Raw genomic sequence first — 13,784 nt, forward strand, 5'->3', positions numbered from 1 at the left:
CCTAACCATATCTCTCGGGCCTGGTGCTCTGGCCAACTTCCAACTGCTAGCTAGTACCTTTAACTTTTTACCTGAGGTCTTTCTCTGCAGTCCATATAGGGTAGCCAGGAAGTGCTAGGGAATTAATGTGCTCCCCTAGTCCAGTAGCACTGATCAATGAGTGACAGGAGTTAGTGGATGAATAGCCCAATTGCCTCACCCTTCTTGGGTGGGATGATTCTGAGGGTATAAAACATATACTGCTTCCCAGAGCTTCCCCAACCTGGGTTCAGCTCCTTAGCTACCTTTTCTTCCCTATCTCACTTCCCCACTTCTCTACTAATGGTTCCTGGGATCATGTCCCAAATAAACTGCTTGCATTTGAATCCTTCTCTCTGGATCTGCTTCCCAGGGAACTCAAACTTAAGACATGCCAGTGATAAGCACATTGGACCTGACTCTGGAGACTGTTTCTCCTCTTTCCTGCCTCATTCAAGGAAGTTCTGGAGGGCCCTTGCCGTACTTTGTCGGCCTAATTGTTGGGCAAGGTGTTGGAAGATAGACTTAAGATCATGGGGCAGGGTGGAAAGAACTGGATACCCCTCAACCCATATGACACTGTCTGGTTCTTTAGGCACTTTTGGGGAATGTGATTCGGAGGTCGATGTGCTACACTGGTCCAGGTACAACTGCTTCCTGCTCTATCAGATGGGGACCTTCTCAGCCTTCTTGGAGCTACTCCACATGGAAATCGAGTGAGAAACCTTAGGGGAGAGCCGGCCTAGACAACCCCCTTCCTTGAAGTGTGCCTCATGTCCTATGCTGATTCCCTCACTCTAGAGACCTCTGTGGGAGCAGGGTCTATTCACACCTCAGCCCAAAGCTTACTGACACTTCCCCTCTATCCAGCCACGCTCTCTGATAGTCTGTCCTCTTCCCTGAGGTTGGGCTCATCAATAGCTTTTGCCCCACTTAACAGCTTCAGTCCTGGGCTTCAGGGTCCTATCCTAGGTGGGTTCCCTTTATATCTAAACACCTTCTCAACTCAGCCTAACTCTGGAATCCATGAAGGAGACTGTTCTACCTGAGAACATGATCCAAGAGGGACAGGACCAACTTCTGTTGCCATGCCCAATTTCTTTCCCTCATAGGTCATAGCTCTAGAGGTGGCCTTATCTGCTGCTACCACTATAGTGATCCGTCATTTTATCTCATGCCTGTTACCCAGGAGTTTAAAGAGGGGAGATTGAAAGGGTTCCTTAGGGGTGCCTGGGTGGCTCAGTTGTTAGGCGTCTGCTTCGGCTCAGGTCATGATCTCAGGGTCCTGGAATCAAGCCCTACATCGGGCTCCCTGCTCCACGAGAAGCCTGCTTCTCCCTCTCCTGCTTCCCCTGCTTGTGTTCCCTCTCTCACTGTCTCTTTCTGTGTGTCAAATAAATAAATAAAATCTTTAAAAATAAGAGAAAAGGGTTGCTTAGCATCTATTTTGTGTTCAGCACAGTGCTAGGCACAGTGTGGATTATAAGTGGAGGGGTTATCAGAGATCCTGCCCTTGCCCATCTTCCCCACAGATAAAGGTTTACTGAGGTGGCAAAGGAATTCAATGGGTTCCTTTACCTTAGACCAATTTCTTTTAGCTACATAGCCAGGGAATAGCAGGTACTCACGTTTATGTATATGATAAGTAGGGACACAGGGTGTAAAGAGGCCTTATGAGTTCCTGTTCTCTCCCTCCTCCCCATGGCAGCAACAGCCAGGCCTGTAGCAGTGCTCTTCGGAAACCAGCCATCTCCATTGCTGATAGCACAGAACTCAGGTAAGTTGAGCTGGCCCTGGGATTAGAACAAGGGAGAGTTAACAGTGGGTTACCCTTGGCCCAAGTCTCAGATATACCAGACTACTAGTAGTTGCTAATTCCACTGGGTCGGGCTCCCACAGAGATCATCCCCAAGGTCTCTGACTATAGGCTGGGAGCTGCTTTGGGAACCTCTTGTAACCCTTCTATAACCCCAGGGTGCTGCTGAGTGTCATGTACCTATTGGTGGAAAATATCCGCCTGGAGCGAGAGACAGACTCCTGCCGGTGGAGGACAGCACGGGAGACCTTCCGCACTGAATTGAGTAAGAAGTGGCATTTGAGGAAGGGTAGGGATAAGATGCTGATGGTGGAGGGGAAGCATAACTTCTGCGCATCCTCAGAGAAGAGACAAATAGCTTTTCCTTCCTTCCTTGCTTTCTCCCTCCCTCCCTCCTTTTCCTTTCTTCCTCCCTTCCTCTTTCCAAATTAGCATCCATTCTTTTAGGGCAAAGATACTGCGTGGTAGGCGTGAGGACCTGGCTTAACTTCCCTTGTGTCTATGAGTTAGTACCAATCATGTGTCATTTCTGTGCCTTGATTTCCTTGGTTATAAAATGGAAATAGCCATCCATCTCCCATTTCATCATCAATCTCACATGAAATGCTGAGTTGAATCGCCTTGAAAATATTGATGTTGTCATCACACAGGGATAAGATATGAAGGCCTATGGAATTTTTAAAATATATTAGATTGATGTGGGAAAGTGAGTTGTGATCTATGAAATACATTGAGTCCTTTGGCCAAAAAGGAACATCTTTATTACTATTACTTCTAGTTTGGTATCCACCCTCAAGCTTGGGAGCTAAGCCATTTTACCTCCATGGCCTTCCTTCCTGTTCCTTCCCTCTGGGGATTCTCTAAGCCTCCTTCTAAGGAACAGTACTCAAATTCTTGGAGGAGGTAAGAGCCTACCTCACTGCATCCAGAAGCAGGGTTAAAGGGGCAGGGTTTTAGCACTCTCATCCTTACTTTCTCACTTCTCTCTCTCCTCTTCCCCAGGCTTCTCCATGCATAATGAGGAACCTTTTGCCCTTTTACTTTTCTCCATGGTTACCAAGTTCTGCAGTGGCCTGGCTCCCCACTTCCCCATAAAGAAGGTCCTGCTTTTGCTCTGGAAGGTGGTCATGGTAAGTGGCTGATCCACCCCCTCCTCCCCACGCCCATCTCATCAGATCAGCAATGCCCCTCTGCCACCTCACTTTCTTCTAGTCTGATTCCAGGAGACTGGAGCTAGGCAGAAGAATAGGGAGGGCAGCTGTTAGCCAATGGAGAGAAATCATATGTTCTGTGTCACAGCAGGTTACCTATTTCTATTGGACTGACGGGAGATGTCACTCTATGAGTTAGGGTGTCATTGCACCTTCCCATGATAGAGCTGACATTTCATGGAAAGAATACTGGTTGAGAGTTGGGAGATCTACCCTCCGCTGATACTGAGGAACCTCAGGCAACTGTCTCTGCCTCAATTTTTCTAGCTATAAAATGGGATTTACTACCTGCCCTTCATCCAAATAAACAGAGGATTTGCTTTAAAAAATAATGAAGTCCTGGGGCACCTGGGTGGCTCAGTCAGTTAAGTGTCTGACTCTTTAATTTTGGCTCAGGTCATTAGCTCAGGGTCATGGGATCGAGGCTTGTGTTGGACTCTGCGCTCAGTGGGGTATCTGCTTCTCTCTCTCTTTCTCTCTCTCTCTCCTTCTGCCCCTCCCCCTGCTTACATTCTCTCTCTAAAATAAATAAATGAATCTTTAAAAAAAATGAAGTCCTTATAAGTGTATGGTTACAGCTTTGTTACTAATTATTAAATCTGATCCTTCACCTCTGGCTCCCACCCCACAGGACTTCCTGAACAACATACCCTCCAGAGCGAGTTTCATAGGGGGGAACTAACTTTGACTGCAGAAGAAATTGAGTGACTCGGGCTTTATAGCATCTGGTTGTACTCCTTAAAAAGGGGACACAGTTTCCCTTTTTTTTCTCCAGTGGAAGCCCCCAGAAGTCCCTTTCCTAATTCCTGGTGATGTTTCCAGCCCTGAGTCAGTAAATAATGCTTTATCCTGACCCCTGAGCTTCTAAGACTGGGGATAGTAACTACATTTGTCCCTTCCTGTTTTATTACTTCTTAGTTAAGAAGGGAGTACAAGGGGACTGGAGAGTGTGGCTCTTCCTCTCCATTCACATTTCCCTGACCTTGTTCCCTCTGACTTCCCTCTTTTCCTCTCCTCTGCCCCTTTCCTGTTTATACCATAGTTTACCCTTGGTGGATTTGAGCATCTACAGGTTCTCAAGGTACAGAAGCGGGCAGAATTGGGGCTGCCTCCACTGGCTGAAGACAGTATCCAGGTGGTGAAGAGCATGCGTGCTGCCTCCCCGCCCTCTTACACCCTCGACCTGGGGGAGTCTCAGCTGGCACCACCACCCTCTAAGCTGCGAGGCCGCCGTGGTTCTCGAAGGGTACGAACTAAAGCAGACAGTGGTGTTTTGATACTAGTAGGCCAAAAATTAAGATTCTGAGCTACTCTGGATGTGGTAGGAAAAGGCAGTAAATGACGAGGTTCATCCTACCTCTGATTGGCCTTGTGACCAACCTGAAACCTTGGAGTCTGTACTTTGGCTGCTGTCTCCCAACTCCAGAAGGCTCCCAGGCTATCATGATGTAACACTGTTCATATTACATCATAGATCCATATCTTGCTACAGGGTCATTGGCCCAGACCTGGTATGCCTGGAGTTATCCTGGCCAACAGTTAGGGCATAATCCTGGAAATAGGGACCCAGATCACCTGAACAGGGCTCCCCGCAAATCCACATGCATGGGGTAAGGCACTTTATCATTTTATTGATAGCAAGGTTTACTCTGAGCCAGCCATGCTCTTGTCTGGCCCTGGAACCAGAGGTTTACATTTAGGAGGTGATTGATTAGTATTCTAGGTATAATCTGCATCCCTCGAAAGGTCAGAATGACAGGTTGCCCTGAGACTTGACCATGTACCCATAAACTCACCTCCCTGAAATACCTGAGTTCACCAATTACAGGTGACAGGACCAGACAGTCATGTTCAGTAATCTAGTCTACATAATCTGCAATGTGATTTTTTTTAACCTTTATTTTTTGTTTTATAAAGTAATGCTTACTCACTGTACAAAATTTGGAGCAAATATAAAAATGTGAAGAAGGGAGGAACAAAGAAAATCACCTACAAGCTTAATAAACCATAGGCAGTCACTGTTAACTTTTTGGCCTATTTCTGTCCAATCTTTTTTTTTTTTTGACAAGATTTAAAATTCCAAACTTGCTTCCTTCTGCCTAGCAGCAAGCCTCTGTCCTCCCCTTCCTCAGTCAGCCAGCTGGTGTAAGCTCACAGAAGGCAAACTAATTGAATGTTCACCTAAGCAGAGCATAATAAGGAAGGAAAGTGCTGGCAAAAAATAAATAAATAAATAAAATAAAATAAAAAAATCCATGCTTTCTGAAAGCTAAGTAACTGACTTTGGGATTATGTATGCTTTGTTCCCCAGCCATAGGCTTGGTTGCCTGAGAGGTGCTTGTCCTGGGATTGGGCCTGGTGGATATACTAGGGTTAAGGTGGGGTAGGGGATATTCTTATAAGAGCTGGGTTGTTACTCCATGTATCCTAAAGTCTAGTAGCTTATGGGTAGAGGGTGACCTCAGACAAGGATGCTCAGAGTGAGATCTCTGTACACCTTCTCTCCACCCTCCCAACCCCCACCCAGCAACTCCTCACTAAGCAGGACAGCCTGGACATCTACAATGAAAGAGATCTCTTTAAGACTGAGGAACCAGCCACAGAGGAGGAAGAGGAGTCTGCTGGTGATGGAGAACGAACCTTGGATGGAGAATTAGACCTGCTAGAGCAAGACCCTCTGGTGCCACCTCCACCCTCACAGGCATCCCTTTCTGCTGAGCGGGTGGCCTTTCCCAAGGGCCTACCCTGGGCCCCAAAGGTCAGGTAGGTTTGATAACTCCGGGGCCCCTGAATTTTGGGATTAGAATCACTGAAGGCCCACGATGCAGTGGTCTACATGTTCAAGTCTCAGTAAGCTGGGCTAGAAGTCGGAACTCGTGGGTTTGAAGTTTCCTCTGTTAGCTGTTATCTTCCCCCACTGCTCTAATCCTCCAATCAAAGGGTTAGGAGTCCAGAAAGGTTCTGTCTCTCAAGGTTTGCCTTTTTTTTTTCCTTTTCTGGGAATTGTCTCTCCACTGTCCTCTCAGACAGAAGGACATTGAGCACTTCTTGGAGATGAGCAGGAACAAATTCATCGGATTCACTCTGGGGCAGTAAGTGACTAGATGGTCAGAACTGGCTATACAGTGGTTCTTAGGGGGCCAGAGGAGTGGGTGGCTGGAATGAGAGATGTTGCCTGGTAGTTATGGTGTAACTTAGAGCCACTATGGGCCATCTGCTAGTGACTCTGGGCTGGTGCCATGGAATTTTTTTCCTTCCAGTTTCCTAGAGGAACTCTTATGTTCTTAGCCAGGTGTAGGACCTTGAGTGACAAGTCATTTCCCTCTTGGGCTTCAATTTCTTCAGGAGAGTGTTGGATTAGGTGGTCCCTAGGGGTCCTTCCTGTTTTAATAGGCCAGAATTTTGTGAAGAAGCAACATGGTCAGATCAGATCCAGTCTTCCCCCATATCTCCTCCCTCATGAATCCCTCACACTGGCTGGCCTCTACAAAATGGAGAAGGCCTTGTTCCCATGTTTCACTGTAGTTGGGCTACATGCCCTTTTAAGGAACCTACCACACCCTGACAAAGTAAATCCCCAAAAGACTATACAAAAATCCTAATTTTCAGGAACACTTCTGTGTGGCATTGTTCTTTTTGTGTCCTGAAGCAATAATGGGGGACATGGAAGCTTGCAGAGAAAAATCTAGAATACCGCATGTTGAAAGTGGCATGGTCCATGTAACTCCAGGGGATATCAGTAGTTCTCTATAGTTTTTTTAAATTTAAATTCAGTTAGTTAACATATAATATAATATTAGTTTTAGAGATAGAGGCCAGTGATTAATCAGTAGTTCTCTATAGTTTTGATGCTTATGATCTGGTATATCTCTCATTTCACAGGGACACAGATACCTTGGTTGGATTACCCAGGCCCATCCATGAGAGTGTGAAGACTCTAAAGCAGGTGACCAGGGCGGGCTCTCAGTCTTCAGGGATGGGAGCCATCATTCAAGTTTGATGACCAAAGTCCTGGTTATTGGCTCTTCTACCAGACACATTCTGTATTTCCCCAGCAGACATTTTGGCCAAAGAGGAAGAAATTAGGTCTCTCCTTATTTAACCATTTTCCTACATTCAGATAGATGAAAAAGTTATCCTTTCTTCCTCTCATGCCTTTTTCCTCCTCCCACCCTTCTTTCTCTCTTCCTCCTCCTCGCTTCCTTTCCTCTCACTTCTTTCTCCCTATAAGGCCACTAACTTCCAAAAGCCCAGGATTAGTAGCAGTCTTCTCTGCATCCAAAGTATATACGAGCACAAAGAGTAAAAATAGTCATCTCTTGCACAGACCCTGAACTCTCCCTCACCCCATCATCACTCCATACACATGCACACAAGCATACTCACACGCAGCAAAACTCTCAGGATAGTGGTCCAGGGACACGGGCCTGTTCTTCACTGCCCCTTGCCCTTTGGTTGAAGGTAAATACTTAACTATTTCTGCTCTTCAACAAATATGGGAACATAGAATAAACAGAAACACTGTATATGAAGCACCGGGCTCAATGTTAAGGGTACAAGGGTAAATAAGACTCCTACCTTCGAAGAGTTCATGTTCTGTTTGGGGTGACAACCCATATACAGGACATTTCGTTATCATTAAGGAAGATAAGCAAGAGGCTGGTACATATGTGGTTGGGGCCCTCAGTATCTTTTTCTTTTTCTTTTTTTTAAGTAATCTCTACACCCAACATGGGGTTCAGACTCACAACCCCAAGATCAAGAGTCATATATTCTTCAGACTGAGCCATCTAGGTGCCCTCCCTTTTTTTTTTAATTAAAAAAAATTTTTTTTAGTAACCTCAGCCTCTTAACTGATATCTTTTCTTCCCCAGCACAAGTACATCTCCATTGCAGATGTTCAGATCAAGAATGAAGAGGATCTGGAGAAGTGCCCCATGTCTTTGGTGAGTCAAGGGGCTCCTGCCCAGGAGAAAGGCAGGAGGAAATCTATCTGCAGTGCTGTCACAGAGCATATGTGCATGCTGTTGGGCTCTTATGATGTGCCAAGCAAGGCAAGGTCCCTACTTTCATGATACATTAGAGTTAGAGAAAAAAGAAAATAAGTAATTAAGGAAACAAGAAGACTATTGAGAATGGGAGATACAATGAAGAAAATTTAAATAGGATGACATGATAGAGGCATCTATCATGTAGGAGACTACTGTCAATTAGGCAGCCAGGATAGGTGGACCTCTGAGAAGGTCAATTAGGCAGCCAGGATAGGTGGACCTCTGAGAAGGTGAGGGTTAAGCTAAACTGTGAGGTACAAGAAGGAGCTGGCCATAGGAATATCGGGGGAAAGAGCATTCTAGGCAGAGGGAATAGCTTTACCAAGGGTGAGAGCAAGCTTGGAGTAGTAGGGGTAGTGAATGAAGGCCTGTGGCTGGAACACAGGGGTGAGGGTTGGGGGTGTATGAGATGGAGTCAGGGAGGTGGCCTGGGGCCACTTTACAAAGGACGTGTAAGCAAAGATAGGGATTGTGAAGTTGTCTCACAATACAGAAGTAAGCCCTTGGAGATTTTAAGCAGGGGAGTGACATGATCTGATTTATATTTTCAAAAGCCACTGGCTGCTGTGTAAAGACTTTACCAGAAAAGAGTAGAAGCAGGGTGAAACATGGGGAGTTCTGTTTCATCAAGAGTTCTATTTTGGTCATACTCAGTTTTAGATATCCATTAAGCAGCCATGCACATGAGCAGCCATGCAATTGAATATATGTCTAGAGTTCTAAGAGAGGACTGGCCTAGAGAAATAAATTTGGGAGCTGTTGGCTTAGTGGACAGTGTTAAAAGCCATAGAACTGGCTGAGATAACCCAGGGAGGGAACAGAGATAGAGGATGGGACCCCGGACAAAGCCTTGGGGCACACCAGTTATGTTGAGGGTGGGATGAATCAGGAAAGGAGCCAGAAAAGAAGAGTAAGAGAAACACTCAGTGAGGTGGGAGAGAATGTGGGAGATTATGATACTATTAAAGCTAAGAAAAATTTTTTCAAGAAGGGAGTGATCAGCTGTGTCAAGTACTGCTGATAAATGGATAAGACCTGAGGTGCCCATTGGATCAGGCAACATGAAAATAACTGGTGACCTTGATAAGAGCAACCTCAAGTGAAGAGATGGGGCTAGTAGCCTAGTTGGAGTGTGTTGAAAGAGGAATGTAAAGAAAGGAGGTAGATGGTCAACACAGACAACATAGTTTTATTGTAGAGAGGATAGAAATGGGATGGTGGCTGAAGGAGGATGTGGGGTCAGAGGAAACTGTTTTATAGCTAGGAGACACTAGAGGCCCCCTCTATCGGGGGTCCTCCTTCTAAGTAAGTACCCTAGTCCCTCTGAGGCCATGGTCTGTCATGGCCTAGATAGCCTCAGTCTGAGTGGTGAGGATGCTGATGGTCAGCGTTAGAGGAAGGAAAGGGGTAGAGAAGGTGACATCATGCTTATATCTCTCACCTTATTTCTAGGCATTGCCCCTCCCTATTCCTTCCATAATCTTCTTTAGAAATAACAGTCTTGAATGTTGGGATGGTGGCTGAAGGAGGATGTGGGGTCAGAGGACAGTGTTTTATAGCTAGGAGACACTAGAATATGTTTATATCCTAAAAGAGATGATCTGGGAGAGAAGAGACAATTGCAGAACTGATGCATTCGACAAAGCAAAAGCGTGAGAGATCTCCAGCACAAGTGGAGGGTTGGCCTTTAATAGAGCAGAGGCGGTTCATACTTCATGTCAAGAAGGAAGGTAGAGACCCTGGTAGATTTGGTTTTGAGAAGATGAACTCTCTGATTGCCTCTGTTTTCTCCATGAAGTATAAGGCTGGGTTAGCAACTATTGAGGGGGCGAGGGGATTGGTTTGAGGACAGGGGAGAAGAGAAGGTATGAAATAGATCTTTGGGAGAGCATGAAGGCAATCTGCTCTCCCAAAGACCTATTGCCTGAGTTTATTGAATGCCCATTTAAGCAGCAGTTGAGTTATGTGGGATGGCAGGGGCCATGTTATTCCTCCCTGCCTCAGGGTCTCAAGGCAGTCACCCTTGCCCTTGAATAGAGGTACCTTGTGGGAGGAAGAACTGAACTGGCCAAAGATGATGATGGCCTGAATAGCCCCTTGAGCACTGGAGGCCCTGGTACCCCCACTCTGATAAAAGGCTTAGATGGGGTCAACAAAGGACAGAGTTGTGGATGAGGGGGCTGGTCATAAAAGGGGAAGAGATGTGGTAGTGACTACTGGAGAAGGAAAGAAAATAGTTTCTACTTAAAAGCTTCCCTACTAATACTCCTTCCTGCCTCTCCCGGCCATGGGTTACCCAACTCCCTTATCAGCCTTCTCTACTGAGTTAACTACCTCTCACTTCCAAGCATTCCAGAGCTCTTGGATGACCTCAGACTGACACCACAGGAAGTGCTTCTGTGTGGGGTGTCTGTTCTAGTGTCCCATACATACGTGTACCCTGACTTAAGCCCATGCGTGGCCAGAAAAGCAGTGGTTTGAGCCAACTCCTAGGTAGGTGTTCTGACTCCTGATCCAACATGTGATGGGAAAAGAAGAATTCTGTATTGATTCCAGATAATGGGAAAACCAGAATCATAGATTGTCAGGGCTGGAAGAGCCCTCAGAGGACATTAGCCCGGCCCAGTGATCCTAAAGAAGAGGACACTAAGACCCAGAGAGAGAAAGTAAACTTACCCAAGGTGATATAATGAGTCATTAACACAGCTGGATAGGAACCTAGATCTGACTCCAGCTTAGTGCTCTTTTCATGCCACCCTTCACAACCAAGAAAACATAGCCTTTGGTCAACTGGAAAATGGCCTGGGCAAACTGTGTATTTCCTGCCATAGGGGGAAGAGGTGGTCCCAGAGACGCCGTGTGAAATCCTCTACCAGGGCATGCTCTACAGCCTCCCTCAGTACATGGTAAGGAGATAGCTGGGCCAGAGCTGCCCTTTTCTGCTCCAGGACCAGGCAGCTGAGAACCATTTCAGGCTGACCTGTCCATTATTTGAGCTTGTTCCCTGAGGCTTCACCCCTGAGGGAAAGCATTCTCTAACACATTAGAATTCTGAGCTTTCCTCAGGGGCTTCTCCAAAAGGAAGGAAGACTTGGCCCTACTCCCAAGTCCTTTGGGAGGGCTGGAGAATAAGGTGGGGAACATGCAGAATGTATTGGGGGCCCTCCTTCTAAGTAAGTACCCTAGTCCCTCTGAGGCTATGGTCTGTCATGTCTTAGATAGCCTCAGTCTGAGTGGTGAGGATGCTGATGGTCAGGGTTAGAGGAAGGAAAGGGGTAGAGAAGGTGACATCATGCTTATATCTCTCACCTTATTTCTAGGCATTGCCCCTCTCTATTCCTTCCGTAATCTTCTTTAGAAAAAACAGTCTTGAAGCAGCACAGCCTACAGCTCCCTGGCTCCTTAGAGCCTCACAGGCAGGCCTTCAGGACTAGGCACCTGTTTGCCCTTCTGGAGGCTGGGGAGATTTGGTTATTGAGGAATGAATGTAGAAGAAGGCATTAAAACACTTTTTTTTTTTTTTAAGATTTTATTTATTTATCTGACAGAGAGACACAGCAAGAGAGGGAACACAGCAGGGGGAGTGGGAGAGGGAGAAGCAGGCTTCCCGTGGAGCAGGGAGCCCGATGCGGGGCTTGATCCCAGGACCCTGGGATCATGACCTGAGCCAAAGGCAGACACTTAACGACTGAGCCACCCAGGTGCCCCTAAAACACTTCTCATAGGGCTGTTGAGGTATGGAAAAATAGCCTTGTTGAATGGGATGGGCAGAGATGGATCTCCTCATTTTCTACTTCCTAGATTGCTCTACTTAAGATTCTGCTGGCTGCAGCCCCCACCTCCAAAGCCAAGACAGACTCTATCAATATCCTCGCAGATGTCCTGCCTGAGGAGATGCCGTGAGTGCTTCAACTGGGTTGGCTGCTGAATGCTAGCTGTTTTGTCTATAGCATCTCTCTTGTCCCCACCCCACCTTGATAACAGAGGGATTGTCAGCAAAGAGATCTCCTCTCCCCTTTCCACTGCAATGCTCTCTGTTGGGTTCTTTTTAGCTCAAAACTGATGGTCTACAGGGCATCATCAGTGCCAGTGACTGGTTGCATAGGTATGTGGGTGGACATTGCCAAGAGATGAGCTTGCCAAAGGAGAGAGAAAAACAAAAAGAGCAAAGGAGCTTTTCTCCACACAGGCTCTTAAGTGGGAACCCTGGAGGTTTCCCTAGTACAGAAGTTCAGATCTCCCAAGTTCTGGCTCTCTTGTATACGTTGTCTCTGACCCAAATACCTGGGTCCGTGTAGGCCTCTCTCTAAGGCTACTCTCTGCCCTCACTCCTCTCCCCATTGTAGCATCACTGTTCTCCAGAGCATGAAGTTGGGCATTGATGTGAACAGGCACAAGGAGATCATTGTAAAGAGTATCTCTGCCCTGCTCCTGCTCCTCCTCAAACACTTCAAACTGAACCACATCTACCAGGTGAGCAGCTAGCAGCACTTCTCCACAGGTCTCAGGTGTTCTCCAGGCCCTGTCTCCCAAAGAGGAGCCTAGGGGCCTTTATAGTCCAGTTGAACATCTTTCAGCCTTTTCTTTGTCCTCCTCGGGGAATCCATCTACCTGTTGCACAAGCTTGCGTGGGGGTATGGAGTGGGATGTGAGGAACTGTCCTAGACAGGTGCAGATGTCTGTGTCCTTTGAATGTTATCCAAGGATTGTGGGTAGGAATCCTTGGCTTCTTGGGAATGTGCCCAGCCAGCTTTGAAGCAGTGCAAGACAGGATTTAAGCATTCCACAAAAAAAAGTGAGGAAAAACTATGTAGAAAAACTTTTCTATATGTGAAGCCCTTTTCTAACATTTGAGATATAATCCTAAAATAAGGCATGGTTTTGGCTCTTAAGGACTTTGAAGTCTTGTAAAGGATATGGATATATAAATAGCTAATTATGGAATGGTAAGTGCATGATACAGGTAAGCACTGGCTGGTAATCCAACCTGCAATGGAGAAGAGGTGACTTTTAACCTGAGTCCTAAAGAAACAGATGTGAGTCAGGATATGGGAGTTGTCAGGGAAGGAAGATAGGAAGCATTTCAAGCAGAAATGTTAATCTATGGAAGTCCAGAGGAGAGAGAGCAAAGTACCTTTGGAGACTGTTTAAATGTTGCTGGAGTTCTCCCTGGGGTACGGGGAGATGGGGCGGCCTGGTGATACATGGAGCTGGAGAGGATGGACAGGGAGCAGATCATAATACATATGGTAGTACACAGTTGTTGAGCACTTATAATGTGCCCGGCACTCTCTTAAGTTCATGGGGGATCTCATTTAATTCTCTTAATCCTATGAGGTAGGTCTTATTTTATCCCTGTTTTATAAATGAGGAAGCCGAGCGTAAGAAAGGTTAAGAAGCTGCTTTCCCACGAAGGCATTGTTCACCAGGCTGAGGAGTTTGGACTTGGTACTGTGGGCATTGCCAAATATCAGGGAACCTGGGGGCAGGGAGTGGATGGTCTCTGTGGTGAGAACATGGGGAGGAGAGGAGGCTCCTCATGATTGCCCAGTGTCTTTGCCCCATTTTCCTCCTAAGAAGTCAGAACCAAGCTTGCTGCTAGAACAGCAGATTCTCAGAGTGTACAGAGGCTCCTGCAGGGTCTGTGTCCATACAGGTTTGACTATATAATCAGGGTATTTCTCCACT

At 46.5% G+C, this 13,784-nt stretch overlaps 1 protein-coding gene across 8 annotated transcripts in view; it reads left to right on the plus strand.

The window, feature by feature from the left end:
- Window positions 1-13,784, plus strand: part of STRIP2 (striatin interacting protein 2) — a 47,828-nt gene that overhangs the window by 11,517 nt on the left and 22,527 nt on the right. For 6 of the 8 annotated variants that reach the window (XM_027573686.2, XM_027573687.2, XM_027573690.2 and 3 more), the window contains 12 exons: window positions 614-734; window positions 1,727-1,795; window positions 1,993-2,099; window positions 2,837-2,964; window positions 4,088-4,291; window positions 5,573-5,808; window positions 6,072-6,137; window positions 6,928-6,991; window positions 7,920-7,991; window positions 10,928-11,002; window positions 11,898-11,995; window positions 12,443-12,569. In XM_027573686.2, coding sequence (XP_027429487.1) covers window positions 614-734; window positions 1,727-1,795; window positions 1,993-2,099; window positions 2,837-2,964; window positions 4,088-4,291; window positions 5,573-5,808; window positions 6,072-6,137; window positions 6,928-6,991; window positions 7,920-7,991; window positions 10,928-11,002; window positions 11,898-11,995; window positions 12,443-12,569 — 1,367 coding nt within the window. The remainder of the gene's footprint in view (window positions 1-613; window positions 735-1,726; window positions 1,796-1,992; window positions 2,100-2,836; window positions 2,965-4,087; window positions 4,292-5,572; window positions 5,809-6,071; window positions 6,138-6,927; window positions 6,992-7,919; window positions 7,992-10,927; window positions 11,003-11,897; window positions 11,996-12,442; window positions 12,570-13,784) is intronic. The other 2 variants (XM_027573688.2, XM_027573689.2) reach the window with 2 other exon arrangements.

Source organism: Zalophus californianus, chromosome 12, assembly GCF_009762305.2.
Source record: "Zalophus californianus isolate mZalCal1 chromosome 12, mZalCal1.pri.v2, whole genome shotgun sequence".
Taxonomy (NCBI): domain Eukaryota; kingdom Metazoa; phylum Chordata; class Mammalia; order Carnivora; family Otariidae; genus Zalophus; species Zalophus californianus.